This window comes from Passer montanus, unplaced genomic scaffold (assembly GCF_014805655.1).
Source record: "Passer montanus isolate IOZ18808 unplaced genomic scaffold, ASM1480565v1 scaffold37, whole genome shotgun sequence".
Classification (NCBI taxonomy): domain Eukaryota; kingdom Metazoa; phylum Chordata; class Aves; order Passeriformes; family Passeridae; genus Passer; species Passer montanus.
Window position 1 is genome coordinate 4,771,359 of NW_024368485.1, and position 19,044 is coordinate 4,790,402.

At 45.8% G+C, this 19,044-nt stretch overlaps 2 protein-coding genes across 6 annotated transcripts in view; one reads left to right on the forward strand and one right to left on the reverse strand.

Moving 5' to 3' along the window:
* The window catches only part of EML6 (EMAP like 6), an 87,951-nt gene extending 84,825 nt beyond the window's left edge, over nt 1-3,126 (forward strand). Inside the window, exon 45 of the mRNA XM_039717142.1 lies at nt 441-3,126. Coding sequence (XP_039573076.1) covers nt 441-465 — 25 coding nt within the window. The 3' untranslated portion in view covers nt 466-3,126. The remainder of the gene's footprint in view (nt 1-440) is intronic.
* RTN4 (reticulon 4) overlaps nt 2,935-19,044 on the reverse strand; it is a 40,556-nt gene continuing 24,446 nt past the window's right edge. For 4 of the 5 annotated variants that reach the window (XM_039717143.1, XM_039717144.1, XM_039717145.1 and 1 more), the window contains 6 exons: nt 13,152-13,359; nt 11,150-11,288; nt 6,199-6,268; nt 5,500-5,546; nt 4,405-4,463; nt 2,935-4,004 (listed from right to left, as the gene is read on the reverse strand). In XM_039717143.1, coding sequence (XP_039573077.1) covers nt 3,962-4,004; nt 4,405-4,463; nt 5,500-5,546; nt 6,199-6,268; nt 11,150-11,288; nt 13,152-13,359 — 566 coding nt within the window. In that variant the 3' untranslated portion in view covers nt 2,935-3,961. Of the gene's footprint in view, nt 4,005-4,404; nt 4,464-5,499; nt 5,547-6,198; nt 6,269-11,149; nt 11,289-13,151; nt 13,360-16,645; nt 16,800-19,044 lie in introns of those variants that run through there. The other variant, XM_039717148.1, reaches the window with a different exon arrangement.

Sequence of the window (19,044 nt, forward strand, 5' to 3'; positions counted from 1 at the left end):
AGTGTGCCCATACAGCAGACATGGATACACACAGTGCACACACACGGACACACAGTGCACACACACAGACACAGAGTACACACACACACACGTACACAGGGCACACACAGAGATGCACAAAGATACACACACAAACACACACTGCATACGCACAGAGACACAGACACACAGTGCAGACACTGCCCACAGAGCAAAGGCAGCTCACAGCACACACACAGAGTGCACACACACGCTGCACATACAGTCACACACAGACACATAAACTGTGCACACACTGCACATACAACACACAGTGCTCACATTGCAGGCTGCACACATGGCATATACCCAGAGCAGCTGTGCACAGTGTATTTCACTCACACACACCCGATGTTTATTTTCTGCTCCTGTCCCACTGGGCTGTGCCGAAGGCCAACCCCTGCTCTCCCTCCTGTCTCCAGTGTGTTCGTGTGGCGCTGCCTCTGAGGAGCCTCTGGCTGCTGCTGTCCTGCCCCAGGGAATGCCCCTCCGGCTGCAGGAATCCCAGCCCTGCTGCAGGCTGACATTTCCAGATCACTCATCCCAATTTACCAAAAGGGAATGGGAGCTGGCCTTGGAAAGCCCGACACCCTTGTGAAGGAAGCTGAGGTTTGAAGGGTAACCTGGGGATCCCAAAGGGATGAACAGTTCACTCACAAAGCTGCTTTTGCCTAATACTGTGTTGTTCAAACCATGTCTGAAAAGGGAGAAAATGCTGACAAAAGGCCGGGCCCTTTAATTTCCAAATTTGTGGCTTGAACAAAGTTCAAAAAGTGGGTGGGGTGTAACCACACCTGCTTAAAACTCCAATTTGGTGCACTCAGTAAAGCTGGGAGCATTTAATGAGCAGGCTGGGGAGAGGGGAGGTAACCCTTCAGCTTTCATTAATTGAAGGAGCAAAGTATCCTTTTTTTTTTTTAAGTCCATTTTATTTTTAAATATATATATATTTGGCAGAATTTTCTATCCATGAAGTGCCTTGGAATAATTTTCTAGTAGTTTGGGCTGCAGCCTTGCCTCCCCCCACCTGCTTTCCACACACGGTGCTATGACTCTTACCCAGAGGAGGGCTAAACCATTCTCACCTTTTCCAGCTGGGTACTTACATGATCCCTGTTTTCTGCTTTGGTTTTTAATACCTTCACCAGTGAATTCCCCACTGTTTCCACAGCGAGCGGCTCTGTGCTGTCAGAAGGCCAAAGTGAGGCATTCCAGCTCCTGGCAGCTGCTCCTGCAGCCAGCAGGGCAAGCTGAGCTCCAGCAGTGAGTGAGGAGAGGGTTTGGACAGACTTGGTTCAAGACATTTTACCACCAAGACTGAGGGAGTCATTCCCCAGTGTTCCTGCATGCTCCCCCTTTCTGGGAAAATGTGTTTTACACTCCTACAGGCAGTGGCCAGCCAGAATCTTGGCCTGGTGGGAAAGCCTCCATCAATCCCTATTTCCTGTTCTGGAGGAGGGTCCCAAGCCTCCAAAGGAATCCCTGGAATGTCCCTAGAGCAGGGCTGTGTGTGCCCTCCAGCCAGTCCATGCTGCTTGTAAGTAAAACAAATCCTCTGGTACCAGGAAATGCAGCTGCTTTTTTTTGTGGGTGGGGGAAAAGCTTCTCCCTGCCTATCCCTGCTTTTCCCTCACCCCACAGAGCCCCTTGGCCTGGCCTGGGGGACAGCTGAGCTCCAAGGGGAGCTGCCTCTGTGGAAAGCAGAACCACAGATATTCCCAAAAGGCCACTCAAACCCTTGGCTATTTGTTAGAACATTTTGTCAAAACTAAACACTCAAGGGACAGTGGAATTGGAGAGTTTAAAAAGGAATAGCAAATATGGGCAATGTCAAAATATGTATTTAAGCTACTCAAAATTCTGGGTATGGGCCAACATCCGTATTTTGAAATTACCTTTCTTACTTAAAAGACATAAAGGTCAAAATAAAACATTTAGACTTACATGTAGTCTCTGCAAAGCAATAGTGCTTTAGTCCCAGTTCAGGACAATAGGATTTTGAACTCTGGAACCTTCCTGCCAGTCCTTTTCTGCTGCCCACTGCATAGAAAAGTAGCAAAAACATCCCATTAAAGGAGTGGATTCCTGTCTGTTTAACACACAAAGTGCTTCAGCAACCTCAAGAATCACTTTTTTTTTTACAATTGAATTTATTAATGCCTTATATGACTATACAGCAGTTTGTCAGATACACAGTACAAGTCCCTATGCAGTCTTTTTTTCAAAGAAACCTTCGGGATCGAATCCTGTTCTGTCAGGGGGTGCCAGCAGTGACACCTCTGCCTGTGTTGTAACCACTCATGTTTGCCTTCCTTCCACGTTGATTGTATCCCAAATAAAACCAGTTGCGTGGCAGAATGAATTAATCAACAGTGATGTGAGAAATATCTTGAAGCAATAGTGTCTGTCAGGAAAACACTTACCTACGGTTTGTATGTTTCTATGGTCTGGCTTCCTGTATAAAATGCTCAGAAGTAATGCTGTATTTTACTGTAAACTGAAATATTAATGCATGAATTTCTATTTTTCAATGGTCAAGGTGCCATTCATTTAAAATCTGCATCTCAAATAAATTTGTACACAAGTTTTCAATGTCCAGCTCTTAAATCAGAATCAACACGTTCACCTGGAAAGATTATTGGGACTTATTTCCTTCAACCTTGAAAATGGCATCAACCATTCCTGTCTCAGAACTCCAAGAACCCGACGCCCTCTGGACCACCCTGGGACACCGGAGGTGGCCCTGAGCTCCTTCAGGCTGCAGAGGAAGAGAAGGGACCGTGACAAACCCGCCCTGCACCGCGCTCGACTCGGACACTACTGCCACCACCATGGACAATGGATATTTAGCACCATGAACTTCTAATAAACACCAATCTGTTAAACTTGCCTCAAGAAAGCCAAATACCGGTATCATTTTATGTCTATAAGCTTTATTGATACTTGGGGTTTTGGGGTTGGTTTTTTTTTTCCTTTTTTGTTGGGATTTTTTTTTTTTACATTTCACAATGCATTCCACAGACTTAGTTCAGTACAGCTCAAACTGCAAGTGTATAAATTTTCACTTATCATTTCTTGCATAACAGGACAGGGCTTTAAGTTTCCAAACAACATTTGCAGCATTAGATACTCGGTCCACAGATTATCAGAGTCTGAAAGCTGGAGAATTATTTGCTCAAGATCAACTACTGTACGTTTGTGCAACAAAGTGTATGCTGTAAGTTTCTTTTACTCTGTGTGGAGTTCTTTGTTCATTTCTTTTTTGTTGTTTCCAACAGATGCCAGTGTTTACAGAGACTTTTTAGTTTCTCAAGCTTGTGTGCTCTGGAGCTCGTCCAGGCCTCAGTCAGTTCTCTGAAGTACAAAGCACTGTGGAGCAGCTGAAAGATCTAAGCTTTGTGAAACACATATATATATATATATATTGGCAATTGATAAAACAAAATCACAATACAGCTATACTCATACCAAAAAGGCAAGATTTTTCAAAACTTGCTAAACTGGTATATTCTTCTAAAACATCTCATTTTAGAAAATCTGCATCAATCTACACAGACCATACACAGTGCACAAACTGGGAAGTGTTCTCCTCTGCCCCCCCTGCCCACACCTCCAACGCAGCAGGAACTACCTCTGATGAAGCAAATGTACAGCTGTCTCAGTCGTTTGTATTAGCCAGTGCTGCACACAGGATAAGGAAAGATGATTAGTTTTAGATCCATACATAGCAGCTTACAATACTTAAAGATGATGAAACACATGGCAGTCAAAACAGTTATTTTTCCTCAAACACTGCGTTGCTAAAAAATAAAGATCTGTCAAATTGCACTGCAATGTCAAGGGGTTTGCTATTCCCTGACCCTCCCCCTGTAAATCCAATGAGTATTTTTCCCCCTTAAAAGATGAACTTCCTTTCCTATTGATAAGTTGCTTCAGGTTTTTTTTATTCAGTTTTGCGCTTCAACCCAGGGATCTTTGCTTGGATCCTGCAAGAGGAAAAAGAAAATAGATAAAGGTAAGTTTGAGTAACAGACAAAAAAGGAAAGGTTCAACAGAACATGTGAAAAGAGCCCTCACAACACAGCTTTATACTCAGAGCCCAAGGACACTGCTGAACTCATTCCCCCCTGAACTGCACCTGCTGAGGGGCTCAGGTACCACTGATGGGTGATACCCATACACAGATTTCTATTAGAAATAATAGGGGCTCATTTCAATACAGCAGCAGCAATAAAGGAGCTCATTTCCTAACCAGTCCAGGGTTAGAGACCTTTTCCCTCCTTGGCCTGGCACATGGAAGAACACATTGGTCCTAGACAGGAGCACCAGATGTGCCAGGAACTGTTATCAGTACAAAGGAAAATAAATAAACCCAAACCAACTCACTTTGCCATGGCATCTTTGACATTCTTGTTCACAAGTCCCAGGTAATGGTCGATTTGGGCCTGGAATTGAAGCAGAAATAAGTTACCAGAGCCCAGCTCCCCCTCTGCAGCCTGGCTGAGTCCCACAGAACTCTGGGGGAAATAGGAGCTCAGCCAGGGGTACTTCCCAGTGTGATGCCAGAACTCCAGGAACACACCCACCACAGGGCACAGCAGGCAAAGCCCCAAAGGAATCGATCCCCAGCTTCCCCCTGTCCATCAAGCCCCAGTTATGGGTGCAGGGCTGGGCCCCTCTGGGCCCCACAGAACAGCAAAGCTGCTTAGCTGGGCTGGGCTGGGTAACCAGCTTAGGCTGCAGCCTGGCCAGAGGATTGGGCAGCTCGGGTTAAGCCCCACACGCTCTCCATGCTCCTGCCTGGGGCTCCAGGGCTCCCTGTCCCTGTGGAGGAGGAGGCTGGGCAGGACCCCACGAGGCTCTGCCATCTGCTCCTGCCTCCCCCCAGTCCCATGGCAGCCGTGTTGTTGAAAGGGGAGACGAAGGGCTAAGCCAGAGCTGGCTGCCCCCTCCTGTGCAGTGACCTGCCCAAGACAGCCCTGGCCATAATTTAATCACAAGTATTTTACTTTGGCTCCTTCCTCCCTACTCCTTTTACATGGGAGTCTCTCCCCAAGAGCAGCCCTGGACTGGGCCAAGCAGCTCCCACCTCCTGTTTTTGCCAGGGCTACAAATTCCACAGAGCTTTGGGAAACCAACCCTGAATATCAACTCCAAAAGGTACAGCAGGATTAACACACCATGGCCAGTGTGCTCCAGTCCTGGCCCGAGCTGGACCAGCAGAAAAGGCCTCCAAGCTCATCAGGCCTTTTCCAGAACTGTTTGCTGAGGAAACCTTCTTCCACCAAGAAGGAAAAGGGAAAGCAGGCACAGTCTGAACTTCAAACTGAACCAGTGTGCCCTGGCCCTGGTTCCTGGGTAAAGGCCTATTTTAAAGGCTTTAAATATTTCAGAAGGTTGAAATTAATTTTAATTGTTTGTTTCTGGTTTTGCTTCAAGCTGATTTTATGAAACATTTAATGAATTCTATTAAACACTCACCTGATGTCTCTCATAAATAACAGGAACACTGAAGAGCGAAATCAAAGCTGGAAAAGAGCACATCAAACGTAAAAATATTGACAACAGGGATGGTGCTCAGGCAGAACAAGGACTGGTTTCCACACCTTGATATGTCTTGCAAAAAGGTATAGGAAAAATGAACAATTAAGCCCCATGCACCAACTGTTGGCCAGAAAATTCAAGAATCCCTACTAAGGAGAGCCTGGGCTGTTCTCCAGGTCTCACCACCAGTACAGTTAAGTCTGGTCACAGGTCACTTTATCACAGTGGGACATGCAAGTTCTTCCCAAAGGCTGCTCAGGCATCAGTTGGTTCTGACACCTGAAAGCCAGCCTGCTTAGGGATATAAGAAATTAAATCCTGCAGTGGGACACAGCCACAGCAGATCCTACACCTCCTCCAAAGGCCCAGCACAGCAATGACATTCAGGGCAGGCTAAGCCTGACAGGGACAAGCACAACAAACCTGCCTATAAACTGTGTAATGTGTGGAAATCAGCAATCTCAAGGAATTCAACAACACAACTCAAAATGACCTGTTCTGTTGTGTTATCAAAAAAGGAACTTAGAAGTGCAACATCTTAAGGCTACAGGATCAGCCTCCCAGTGCTGACCAGACCCCACTGCCTTCCCAAGGTTATGTGGTGTGCCAGGTGTGTAACCCAAGTCAAACACTTACCCAGGATCAGTAATGTCAGACCATTGAACAAGGCACCAACGTAGGTGAAAACCCACATCAACACTGCGAACTGCAAGGGAAACAGAGCCCGTCAGCACCCCCTGTGTGCCCAGGACATCCCATGTGCTGCAAGCACAAGTACCCAGCTGAACAGCCCCACAGTGCACTTCACCCCTGCACTCCTCCTGTAACCAGAGCTGGCTGAGGAGATGGCTGAAGGATCCAGTAACGGGATCCTGCGTCCAGGTCACAGGGCTGCATTCAGCCCGAGTCAGCAGTGCCCAAACACTGCCCTGTGCCTGCTCAGGGACTGCCAATTCCATGGTGAGGAACCAAGGGCAAACACAGCTCCTACTCCCACCCTCCAGAGAGGGGCCAGGCCAGGCTAAGAGAGGCCAAAGGCTGGTGCATGACCAAAGAGCCAGAGAGAAAGGAGGTCACACATGTGTGTGGTGGCCCTGATGCCACCCAAGTGTCCACCCACCTGCCCAGCCATGCTCTGCCCAGACCAGGCTCTGACACAGCAGGGAAAGCCTCTGGAAGGTAACAGGGTAGGGTGGGCTTGATTTACTTTTCCTCCTTCAAAAAACCCAAAGGCACTTTGGATGTTAAAAAATTTAGGAAGAGTGAAAAATGCTCTAACACAGAAGCTGGCTCCAGGTCAGAGCCAAGCTCAGAAGCAAAGACATCCTTAAAGCCCCACACTGCCACCACTGCTGGCTCCCTATCTCAGCCCCACTGTCCCTCCCTGCTGGCAGCATTTGTTTAGCTCCCAGTGGGACACAGGCTCCTCTTCCCAGCCCCACACAAAGGCCTGCCCACATCCAGTGCCAGGTGGAGTGTCCCAGGCACACCTCTGACCTATAGCAGGGGGAGGGGACCCAGGGCTGCCAGCTCTATTTCGGGGTAGGATTCCTCCCGAGGAAAATCAGCCGCTTTCTTCTAGAGTTGCAGGGCTGCTGAGGAGCTGAGCAGCAGCCAGGAGCAGCAGCTTTCCCAGTGTTTACTCCTTGCTCTGCACAGAGCAGAGACCCCCAGCCCTGGTCAGCTCAGCATAGGGGGCTGTTTTCCAGCAGAGCCCTGGACAGACACCGTGAGAAGGCTGGCACTGGCACCAGGAGTGCAGACCTGGGCACAATGAACAACCCAGGATGGAAACACTCCCATCAGCAGGAGCTACACCCAAGGAAAGGATGGGCACAAAGTGCTGGCAAGGAAAACAAGGCATGGCTGCAGGACTGTGGGTGTGGGCCAGGACCCTGGCAACTGGCCTGCAGCCAAGGTACTCTGAACTTACAAATCCCAACACCCAATTTTCGCTTATCAAAAGATGTAAAATATCCAAACAAAATCAACAGCCAGCAATAAGATAAGGGCATTGATAGTCAATACAAGTTTAATTCCATGATTGCTGCAACAAAATCAAATTGACTTCAAGAGCTTCACTCAAAACTGATCCTGTTCAAAATTCAGGTGCATTAACTGCAGGTGATGCAGTGCTTTATCTGTCAGCACTTCTGAGATGTGACAAAGAGCACAGGGAGGAGCACAAAGTTAACCCTCGGAGAGGCTGCACCGTTCCCAGCAGCTGAGGGGCTCTGGCAGGTTTCTCAAGGAAAATAAAGCAGATTTGCTGAATTCCTTAGCCCAGTTCTACCCTGCAATGCCAGGCTGAGCCTGGAGCTGATCTCTGCACCAGGCATTTCACTGGAGCAGACACTTCCATGCTGGAGCAGCCTGCATGTGCAGCACACCCACCAGAGAGGGAAGGAAGGCTCCAGCTTGCTCTGGGCAGAGCCCCTGGGTGTGTGATGGTTTACAGTGGTTATCCTGCACCCCCACAGCTGTCCATGACCTGCTCCCCATGGACACAACTCCTGAAGCTCAGCACCACCCAGCCAGCTCAGCAGCCAGGAACTCTGCTGATGACTCTGCCCAGGGCAGGAAATGTGAGTTTACGTAAGCACGGGTAACAAGACACAAATCAATCCCAAAGTCCAATAATTATCAGAACTATCGATTATTTATTATAGTGAGCATTGAATTTATGGTTCAAGAAAGAGCAAAATCCACAAGTTCACATTTGACTACACAAGATTCTCTCCACCCAAAGTCTGTCCAGAGCAGCATCAGGGCAGAACCATGAACTGCTGCCTGTGCAGGTGTTAACCCCTTTCACCCACTGTACTGCATGGGAGAGGGACTCTGATCCCACAACTCCTCTCTCTGCACTCCTCTGACAATTCAAGCAGCTCTCCGGGATTATCCATCCTGGGAGTCCATCTCAATCCCTAATTTACTTACTGGTCTCTATTTTCTTTTTCTTATAAACTATGCAAACACAGAGACCCTCACAGACACAACAAAGCTTACCTGAAACACCTCTAAATAAAGCTCTAAGACAAGAGAAAAAGCAGAAGGCAGCCCAGGGTCCACCTCCAGAGCTGATTCTGCCCCTCCCATCTTCTCAGGATGAAGGGAAGCTCAGGAGCCAAGCCTGGTCCTTCCAAGGACCTGCACAGCAGTGCAAGGCCTGTGTGGCTGATGGACTCAACCCCCTTTTGCCAGCCAAAATGGGCAAATCCAGAAATGCCCCTTGCCCCTTCTTTGCTACAGAATACAGAGCTCTGTTCCTCACAGCCTCAGCTGAGCAAGAGCAGCAGTGCCCAGAACCAGCACAGCCTTTACCAGGACAAAACACAGCTTCTCCTGGGGCTCTGGCAAGGGCTCCTCTGGACTTACTCCTCAAGAGCTGTGAGGAATTTCTCCTTGTGCTGCATAAATATTTAGAGTCCATTTTAAGACTCCCCTGACTGAAGCATTGTTTAATAAAGAAGAAAAAAAATCTTAACAAGACAGATTTTACAGTCAGAACTATTACACACAATGAACTGACCTGCAGACATTTCCTACATTAGAGCTCTGTAACTTGAATTATACGTAAACATGTGGTTTCCTAGAGTGAAGATGTTTAAACTACACAAGCCAAGATATTTTTATTTTTTAAACCAGGGCCATTATATTACATAAGACCCTGGAATCCCAATGTTCTCCTCGAGCACAAACTCTTCAAAATCAGTAACTTGTGCTTGTGAACTGTCCTGACATTCACTGGTTTCTGATAAAGGGTTGTTTCCAACTACCATAAATTAGACTAATTAACCTACATAAACCATTTTAAATGTCAGAAGGAGAGAGGGGAAATGAATTAGTTCAGCTGAATAAACACATCTTTCCTACGGACTGTAGTACTTCAAGTGATTAGAGTGCCTTGAAGACATTCTGGCTGGAATTAATTCTGCTTCTAACATAATTCCTCCAGAAGGCCTTGTTTTTAGACCAGTGTTCACTGGAACACAGTTGGCTTCTCACTGCTTCCTTCTCCTTTCCTGCAAGGGGTTGGGATCCCTACACAAATGGTGTGAGAAGTCTCCTAACTCAGACCAAGGCACGGATCACAAAGGCCTTGATCAGGAACACAAGTGACCTTGTGATGCTGAGTTTTTCTGTGCTGCTGAGAATCAGATCCAAACAGGACTTTGGCAGCAGCACTATTGATCATATCTCAAAAAACAGGAAAGAAATGATTGTGCACAAAGCTGATTGTGCAGAAAGGAATGCTCCTCAAAACAACCAGCTCCTCAAAAGCCTTTTCCTGCAAAGCCCTTCAGGAGCCCACCTCCTCTCTCCCTCCTGAGAAAAGGAATCAGTCCCAGGAGCAGCAGAGCCTCCTTACACCTCCTCTTGCTTCCAGAGGGAACTGCCTCACTGCAGGAGCCTTGCAGGGCATCAGGTGCAGCTTTTCTGGCACAAACTGTGTTTAACTTAGAGCACAATGAGAAACTGGATCTGCAAACTCTGGCTAAGATTCCAAGATCTGCCTGCAGGTTTCTATTGCAGTTACAACAAAGGCTTGGACAGCCTTCCTGGTTTTCCCCAGTTTCACAAGGAACCCCTCCCCCAGCTCCACAACAACTCAAAGGACTTTACAAAGCACTAAGTAGGGGGATTTACTGCAGGACAAATGCAAGTTTTTTCACGAAGATTAAGCAAACTGAAAAATAAGTGGACAGCACACTGCACTAGGTAAAGGAAACACCAGTTTCAAAAATAAAGAAAGGTGATTAGAGCTTGAAAGGAGAGAATGCAATTCTCCCAGAACTAATCTGAAGAGTTTTCAGCTAATTCTTTTATTTTGGAAGGGTTTTTTGGTGTGTTTTATTGAGGTTTTATGTTTTTGGATTTTTTTTGCTACATTTTGTTTAATTTATTACTATTCTTCACAGTCAGTTATGCTCTGCCACTCTTAGTAAATCCCATTAAATTCTACATGGATGGACTCCAGCTGTTATACAGCACTGCTTACACTTGGTAAAGTAATTTGCAAACCCCATTTCAGTAATTCCCATCACTAAAAACAGCACCTTTCATTCCCAAATCCAGGGGCTGGAACAAGTGCCCACCTTCCCAGTAACCCAAGGGCATCACTCAGTCTCCACCATTCCAGCAGAAAGTGGAAAAAGAAAAAGACAGGGAGCTGTGGACTAAACACAAACAGAAAACCAGCTCCAAACCAGGCTGGGACAATCTAGCCCAGGGCCAGGTTTTCCAGAGTGACACACACACACACATCAGTCACACCCCTAATGCCCAGACTGGAGCATGGCTTGTTATTTTAGAAGATTCCTGCTGTGAGAGGCACCAGCAAGGAGCTTGAACAGGGAGCTGCAGGCAGCCACGGCCTAGTTCTGCTTTCCATTTGTGTTACTGCTCTGCCCACAGGCAGACCAAGTTATCCTTTCCAGCCACCCCATCACTGCAGGCAGCCCTCGATATCCAGAGCAAACTACACCTCGTGATGTACTTAAGCAGAGCCATTGTTCATTCTGCAAGGAGCAGCAGGCTTTGCTAACCCGGGTCAGCAGCCATGCAGTCACATGGACACACTCACCTTGAGGGAATCCACCAGGTCATCGACGAGGAAGAGGCGCCGCAGCTCGCGGACGGTGCCGTTCACGTGGCCCAGCACGACGTTGCTGTACTTCTGGATGAGCTCCTCGGACACGGCCACGTCCGAGTCCAGGTAAGCCCTGCACAGACAGCCAGGAAACTCAAAGTGCTGCAAACTTGATCTATGTGTTAGATACAGCATCTATAGGACCTCCTTTTTGTGCTATAGAGAAACAAACTTCACAGCGTGAGGAATGCTGAAAGGACAAACAGAACTAACCCAAGTTATTCTTAGCCAACCTTTTTTTCCTCTCTGCTATTTACTCTGTCACCTGCACCAGGCAAAAAAGGGGCAGGCTAAAACAAGGGGGAAAAAAATCCTACAAAAGCAATATATCCATTTCTGCCCCTGGAAGTCCCTTGTGGAGTTACCATTAAGCTGCAACATACTATGGCACCACAAAATGAGCTAAATTTCTCATTTGCTAGAAATTATTCTTACAGCTAGTGAGAGCAGTTTTTACATAAAAGATATAAACCCCTATCTGGTTATATGTTCTTTCCACTCCACTGTCACTTATCTGTAGTTGCAGTGGCTATGGCAATTTGGAGTCTTTAAACAAAGTATAAATTATTTATCTAATGTGCACGCTGCAGGCAGAAGGAGCAACGCAGCACATCTGTAAAATGGAGCTCATTTTACAGTTGGTAAACTTTTGTTTAGGGGGATTCTGCTTTGGGGTGGTTTTGTTTGGGAATTTTTTTAATATGAAAATTGCACAATGCTCCCACATATGTCATTTAAGGCAAAGCTAAACATGACCTTGTGGCAAGTCCAAAACAAATGAAAATACTTCAAATGGTAACTGCAGCAAGTGGCCATTTCAAGGCTGCATTCTGCCATCCACCCTTGGCTTCCATCTGCTCACCCTGCCAGCTCATCCTGGATACTCAGCACCTGCATCAAAAATACAATTCTTCTCATGGGATTTTTCAAGTAAAAATATCCTTCTTGTGGATAAGCTATACACAGGATACTCAGCACCTGCATCAAAAATCCAATTCTCCTCATGGGATTTTTCAAGTAAAAATATCCTTCTTGTGGATAAGCTATACAGAAAAAAAGTAAGCAACCAGGTATGCTGGGCAAGAATGTCTGGAAGCTACGTAGGAATATCAGTATTTTTAGAAAAAAAACTGCAGAAAGAGCACAGGTAGAAGTTGTTCTGCTTGTTCTTGCTAAGAAAAAGCTTGACACTGTTGTTTAGATAATGAGAAGCAAGCACGATTTCAGCTGGGAATATTCACCCTAATGGGAGGGTGTTTTTTCCCCAGAATTTTGTCCCACGGACTGGTTTCCACTGGAAAAGGAGGCACTGCACAGGGTCTGGGAGCACTGAGGGGAACCTACATTTTGCTTTGCCTTGCAGAAGATGGGAACACTACCAAATTAGTAACAGGGCTGTAAGACAGAGGGGCAAACAGGACTTTCTGAAGACTGCAAGGGGAGACTGAGCCACTTCACTCATTAACAACAGGGAGAAGCAAGGCTGGGCAGAGTGGGACAGGGCTGGCAGGGAAACAGGAAACACACACTCCCACAAGTCTTCCAACACAGATTAATAAGGTTTAATTTCTCTTAAGAGGCAGTTCTGCAGCAGTGGGTACCTGGATCCTGTCACTGACTTTATAAGTGGGAAGCACAGCTACACACTAAAGCACACATTTTAAGGTCTTAAAAGTTTCAAAAAGATTAAAGTAGCCCTCTGTCATGCTTTAAACCCTGCTACATTTATTCTGATTTTTCCACCCCTTGTACCACACTCTCAGTCCATTTTCTGTATGACTCCTGAGAAAAGCTGGAAGTGGGGAACACATTTTTCAGTGCAGTCTATTTATATTATGCAACATCTTAACAGCACGTGTCACCCACTGCTTCTGGCAGCACCAACACTGCTGGATCCAAACACCACAATTTTGCTTAATGAAAAGAAAAATCTCACCTGAAGGGGTGGCCCTCATCAGACTTCTGGATTGCCTGGATGACTCCCTTGTATATCCTAAAGCTGATGGTGACAGAGAGCAGGGCCAGGGCAATGTAGGCTGTGACGCTCACGATGCTGAACACTGTTAATGAGAGCAGCAGGAACAAGCTGGCTCCAAACACCACCCCGGTCTTCTTAATGTCTCGCCAGTAAAGGAGGTCAACAACTACAATTTAAAAGAGACAAGAAATTAGAACAAGACACCTTTGGCATTCATATCAAGGCAGTAATTTTTCAGTATTCGCTCGACTGCTGAGAGTCACCAAGAGTCAAACCCTGTCAAACCAGAGCTGAAATCACAACCAGAAATAGTTATTTAGTACTGGTTCAGTTCTGGACTTCAGATTATCGGGATTACTGCTATTAGGATTACCCTGATGCAATTGTTCAAATTTTAAAACAATGCTGCCCTTAAGCAATGTCAGAATTCATCTCTTCAGCTACTGTGCTGTGTTCTGCACCAGAACCACAGCAGTTTGTGCTTCATTTCCTCTCATTGTCGGGCATTTTGTGGAGGTCACTCCCTGGAGAGATTGATTCCAATTCCCTCTGAGGACAGATAACAAGACACCAACAGATCTCTAAACCATTATATCTTTCCAAGCCTGGTAGAGGCAAAGGCATTGCTCAAAGACTCATTAACAGTTCGTTTTGTTTTCTTTTGATGGAAGCATTCCCATGGGAGTTTATAATGTTGATTATGGGTGACAGACTGAGCCATCAAGAGGGAATACTCTCCCTGAAATGTCAATCCAGGCAAAATCTGCTGTGCTCCAATGCAGAAGACTTCATTTGCAACCCAAGTTTAGTTTTCCTTAAGTGACCCTCATTAGAGAACACAATATTATGCCATTTTTAGCATCACTGTTCAGAGCAAAGTACACTCTTGCACAAGGCATAGGTAATGGCTTAACACACCCACTGCAGATCTGTTTGTTAACAGCAATAACCTCGTAGAGACAGAGCTCAAGATGGATTACAGAAACCTACCACTATTGCACTGCACATTTAGTAATCCTGTCTCATCCTAAACATCACCCAAATTAACTGTAAAACAGTGTATCAGAGCTTGGAACAGATTATTTGGGTGACTGTAAAAACATTTAATAAATAGCATTTGTCTATTATTTCTCACAGGATGAAAACAGTCATGCTCCAATGTTCAACACTTGGCAGCCTCTGCAGGGCAAGGTCTGTGTAACCCTTCCGTAGGTACAACATGCCAAAGCCCCTGGGGCTGGGGTGTGTTTTCCCAGACTTTCAAGAGCTGAAGTTCTTCCCAGTTATTCCGACTTGGAAACTATACTACATAGCAGGAAAGATGAAAACCATGGTTAGAAACTTAAACCCACCCTAATGCAAAAAGTATCTAACCTCGATATTTAATCCACATTTCAGCAGAAGTTTCCTGCAGCCCCACAGACAGAGCTGCACCAACACCATGGAAACTATACTACATAGCAGGAAATATGAAAACCATGGTCAGAAACTTAAACCCACCCTAATGCAAAGTATCTAACCCCAATATTTAATTCACATTTCAGCAGAAGTTTCCTGCAGCCCCACAGAGAGAGCTGCACCAACACCTTCAGTTTATCACAGACCACAAGTGCTGTGGAAAGAACAGTCTCACCCCTCCAGCACCATCCATCCCACTCCTTTCTTCCAGCCTGGCTGCCTGGGCTGTGCCAAAACCATCCCAGAAAGCAGAGCCAGCCAGATCAGGGCCTGGCGCTGCCACCATGTGACTGCACAAACATATGGGGGCAGAGATAGAGCAGCAATGGCCAGAGGCAACGCTCCTGCTCTCCCAGCACCTCCAATCCAAACTCCTCCTTCCACTGCAGCCCAGGCTCCAAGCAACACAACCCTTCCTTAATATTTGTAAAAATCAAACCAAATCAAGTCATCGTAGATCTGCTGTTGTGTGGGTTGCAATCCCAAAATTTAACTCTTTACTTCAGTTTTTCCTTTGCTTCCAGAAGCAAAAGAATCTGTTATTGTCTCTGCACACCTTGCATTAAACATCAACAAAATTGTGTGATTCACCTAAGAATCCTTGTAAACCTGTAAACCTAAAGTGAGCTGCAAGGAGCTCGGGTGAAATCTTCACAACCAGTGTGGATTTTGTGCTCTTAAGTCTTGTAAGGCATCTTAAAAAAATAAAACCTTTTTTTTTTGAGCATTTGCTGCAAGTACTAAAACTGTGTTTATTTTTAAATGCTGCAATTTGAGCATCCGTGCACTCGAATTTGGTGCTGCCCCTGTATCAGGTGACACATTCAGCATGAGCCCTGCTCCTCTGCCTGCAGACAGCATTACTTCTGTAAACGAGCTCTCCCTCCTCTCTGCACAGCTTTAAAGGAAATCACTTATTCCATGCATTAATGCGTTATCCCACTTATAAGGAATGTAAAGAGAGTAATTCATCTGCATGACAGTTCCAGAACGCCAAAACAAAGGTACATTGCTGGAATTAAAGCACACAGCAAACGCCAAATGGACTTTAGCGCCCCATCAAGTCTTTTGTTCTCGCTAATCAATAAGAAAACTCCTCACGCCCAGGAGCTCCCGAACCAGAGTTAAACTGCTCATAAAACATTTTTCCTCGTTTCATCTCCACTCCTTTGGAGAACGGCCAAATAAGCGTAGGTTTAATGGCATACGGATCTGGTATCATCGTAAATTCCTCAAAGGAACTTCGGTGTTTATGTCACTGAAAAAGTGCTTTGTAATTCTGCAGTCCAAGAAAGCAAATGAAGCCACTCATCTGTATTCTCTAATTGATCAGAAACGAGTTATTTGCATTTATTTTGAAAGGAAAATATTAAAAGCATTACTAGAAGCAGCTTTCTGGCTTTAACTTACACGCAAGATATTCACAGCAGATTAAAAATAAAACCAGAAACACAGAAAACCCAAACCCATTTTCAACAACAGCCCTACAACATCCTTCCTTATGGAAACTGTTCTGAGCTGCATTTTATACAATATGAAGTAGAATGAAATAAATAATATTAATGCACGTCTTGCAGGCCTATTCTAAAACAAGAACAGCTGCCTACATTTGGTAAGCACGAACTGTCACTTGGCACGTCTAAAAATAGTCCTGTACCATCCGTGCCTTACATGCACAACTCATCCAATTACATTCTGCTTTTAAAGCAAGTGCTGCGATAGCTTTAGAGCTGTATTTTTTAAAGTCTTTTCCTGTCAGATATTTAACTTAAAACTGAGCAAGTCATACCGGGTTTTAATGACAAAAACAAGCGGTCTGATACATTTAACATGATAATCCTCTTTTAAAAAACCCCTGAACCAAGCAACCCTGTCTTGTTTTTTGGGGTGATTTTGTTTGGTTTTTATTTCTTTAAGAAAGCTAAATTAAAAGCGCGAGCTACGAGCGAGCGGAGCTCACGTGTACCACAGAAAACCAGGAAAAAGGAACTGACCCGTTTTGGCATCCATCTTGAGCGTGCAGCGAGCGCCCAGCCCTGGCACGGCTCGCTCCCGGCGCTTTCCACTTCCTGCGAGGGCGCTCGGGGGTCGGAGCTACGCAACCTCCGCCCGCTGCCATCGCCGCGGCGACCGCCAATGGCCGCCTGCGCGCTAAGCCTCGGCACCAGCTGGGGCCGCGGGCTGCCTGCACAATGAACAGCTCGCCTCTATCCGCGATTTACAGCCCGACAAACCCGCGCCTCAGCGCCACAGAAAGGCTGGTTGTGTCAAAGGGGAGGGGAGAGGGGGGAAAACACTGTGCGATTTACAGGCGTTGGTACACTGGAACCTTTCTGTGACGTGCAAGGTAGGCACGGGTCCCTTCCATTCTCCTAGTAACAGCCAGGCACAGGGAAGAGCCTTTTGTGCCAACAGAGAAATGGGACAGCAGCGCTGAGAAGCGCAGCTTTCAGCACGGCTGCGGCACAATGTCCCATCTGTCACCGAGCAGGAAAAGCTGCTGGGCAGAAAATCCACAAGCACAAATTGCTCTGCATTTCTGTTCAGAGAGGCCTTTTCCACTTACATGTAATAAATTTCATATTCACACAGGATGTGATCTTCAGGGTTTCTACTGATCTCTGTGCAGAGAATCCGAGTGCTGGCCCTGCAGCCCCACTGGACACAGCCCAGCCCCCAGGAGAAGGCACCAACCATCCAGTGGTTGGTGTGTTCAAGCACCATCACAGCCTGGGTTTGACATTTTCAAGGCTTCCTGCCTCAGGGTTATTATTCAAAATCCTGGTTGACATCCTAACAGGAGCAGAGACTGGGCCATAACATTGCAGCCTCTGTTTACCCTCATCAGACACATCGGAAGCCACTTTGGGCCTTGACTTGTCTCCTTGCAAGCCAGGAACAACACCAGCTCCTGGCTGGAGAAACTGGGTGGTGACAGCAGGACTGCAAGTGGTGCCAAGCACGTGGGACTGCCACCAACAGAGCTGTCCCAGGGACAGGCATCCCCATGGAGCAGCACATCCAGCAGGATGGATGGGCAGGTGGCTCCGCTGGGTGCCAGAGGGCACAGAACAAGGCTGCGCCACGCACTGCTCAGGCTTGGCACATCTGCACCACAACCCCAGCAAAAAAAAGTGATACAGATTTCACAAGTACATGCTAGAACAACAAGGCAAACACTACCAGATTCTAAAAAAAAAATAAAAAAAAAAAATCTCCCAGATATTACCTAATGAGCCAAAACAACATTTTAATTTCTACTTGACCAGACACTCGTGAATGTGTGCACAATGTACCAACTGGGAAAACCATTCCAAAGCCCCAATTATTCATGACAAAGCTTGCCTATGCAATCTTTGCCATCAGTGAACTAAGTTAAACCAAAATTCAGAGAGATTTCTGCTCATTAATTAGGAAAGAATCCTGGGATAACCTAGAAGTATAGCTGTGCTCTTCACCAAACCATCATACCAATATTCAGCCATTAAAACCTGACAATTCCTTGAAATCATTAAAAATTAAATAAATAAATGTTACTTTTTAGTAGTAATTACTCCATAGGGCCTATCTATCTTCAAGAGCATTAAAAATTCAAATCATGCTACTCCCAGGGTAGACCTGTTTCATCCTATCTATCGAGATGATCAATACCACAGGTATTAGTCAATGCCAAAGGTTGTACCACTTGCATTATGCTCATTCCTCAACTACAACACATTAACCAAATCTAAATTTAAGATTATATTCATTAGGAAGTAGTGTTTCAGCTGCAAAGTCCAACTACAAACCTTACTTTTTGCTCTTGTCTGGTTTCAGATTTAATTTTTTTTTAAGTAATTTTTTAGCATGGAAAGAAGCGTGTTGCAATATTTGCCTCTGTATTTATTTTGGGGCTTGATGAATAGTGCAATCAGTCCCTGAACTTTACCCACCGTTTTCCAAGCCACTGGAGCCTGACCTAAGGAAGGAAGAATGTGAAACACAGTATCTTCATCTTGTTCTAAACAAAAAAAACCCCTCTAAACCAGGTTTCAAGAGCAGCTGAAAAAGGAGAGGAACCAGGATCTTCTGCTTCCCCAAAACCCTTCATTTCTGCTTCCATTTTCTTTTAGAGCCGATCTCTGCTCAGGATGGGCAATTCAGGGGTTTTAAACCAAAACAGACTCCATTATTCTCAAGGCCTCAAATTCCAGAGTTGGAAACGTGCTTTCAGATCAACACCACCCCTGCCAGGCTGGCTGTAAAAGAAACCTGAAAATTGGGTCTGAAAACAAAAAGGGACAAAAATTGCCTTCCAATTTCTACCAAAACCTTCTGACCTCAGCCCTCTTTTTTCCCTTTTCTTTCTTTCTTCCCATCCCCACGAATTTCAGGCCTGACGTATGAAGCCTTG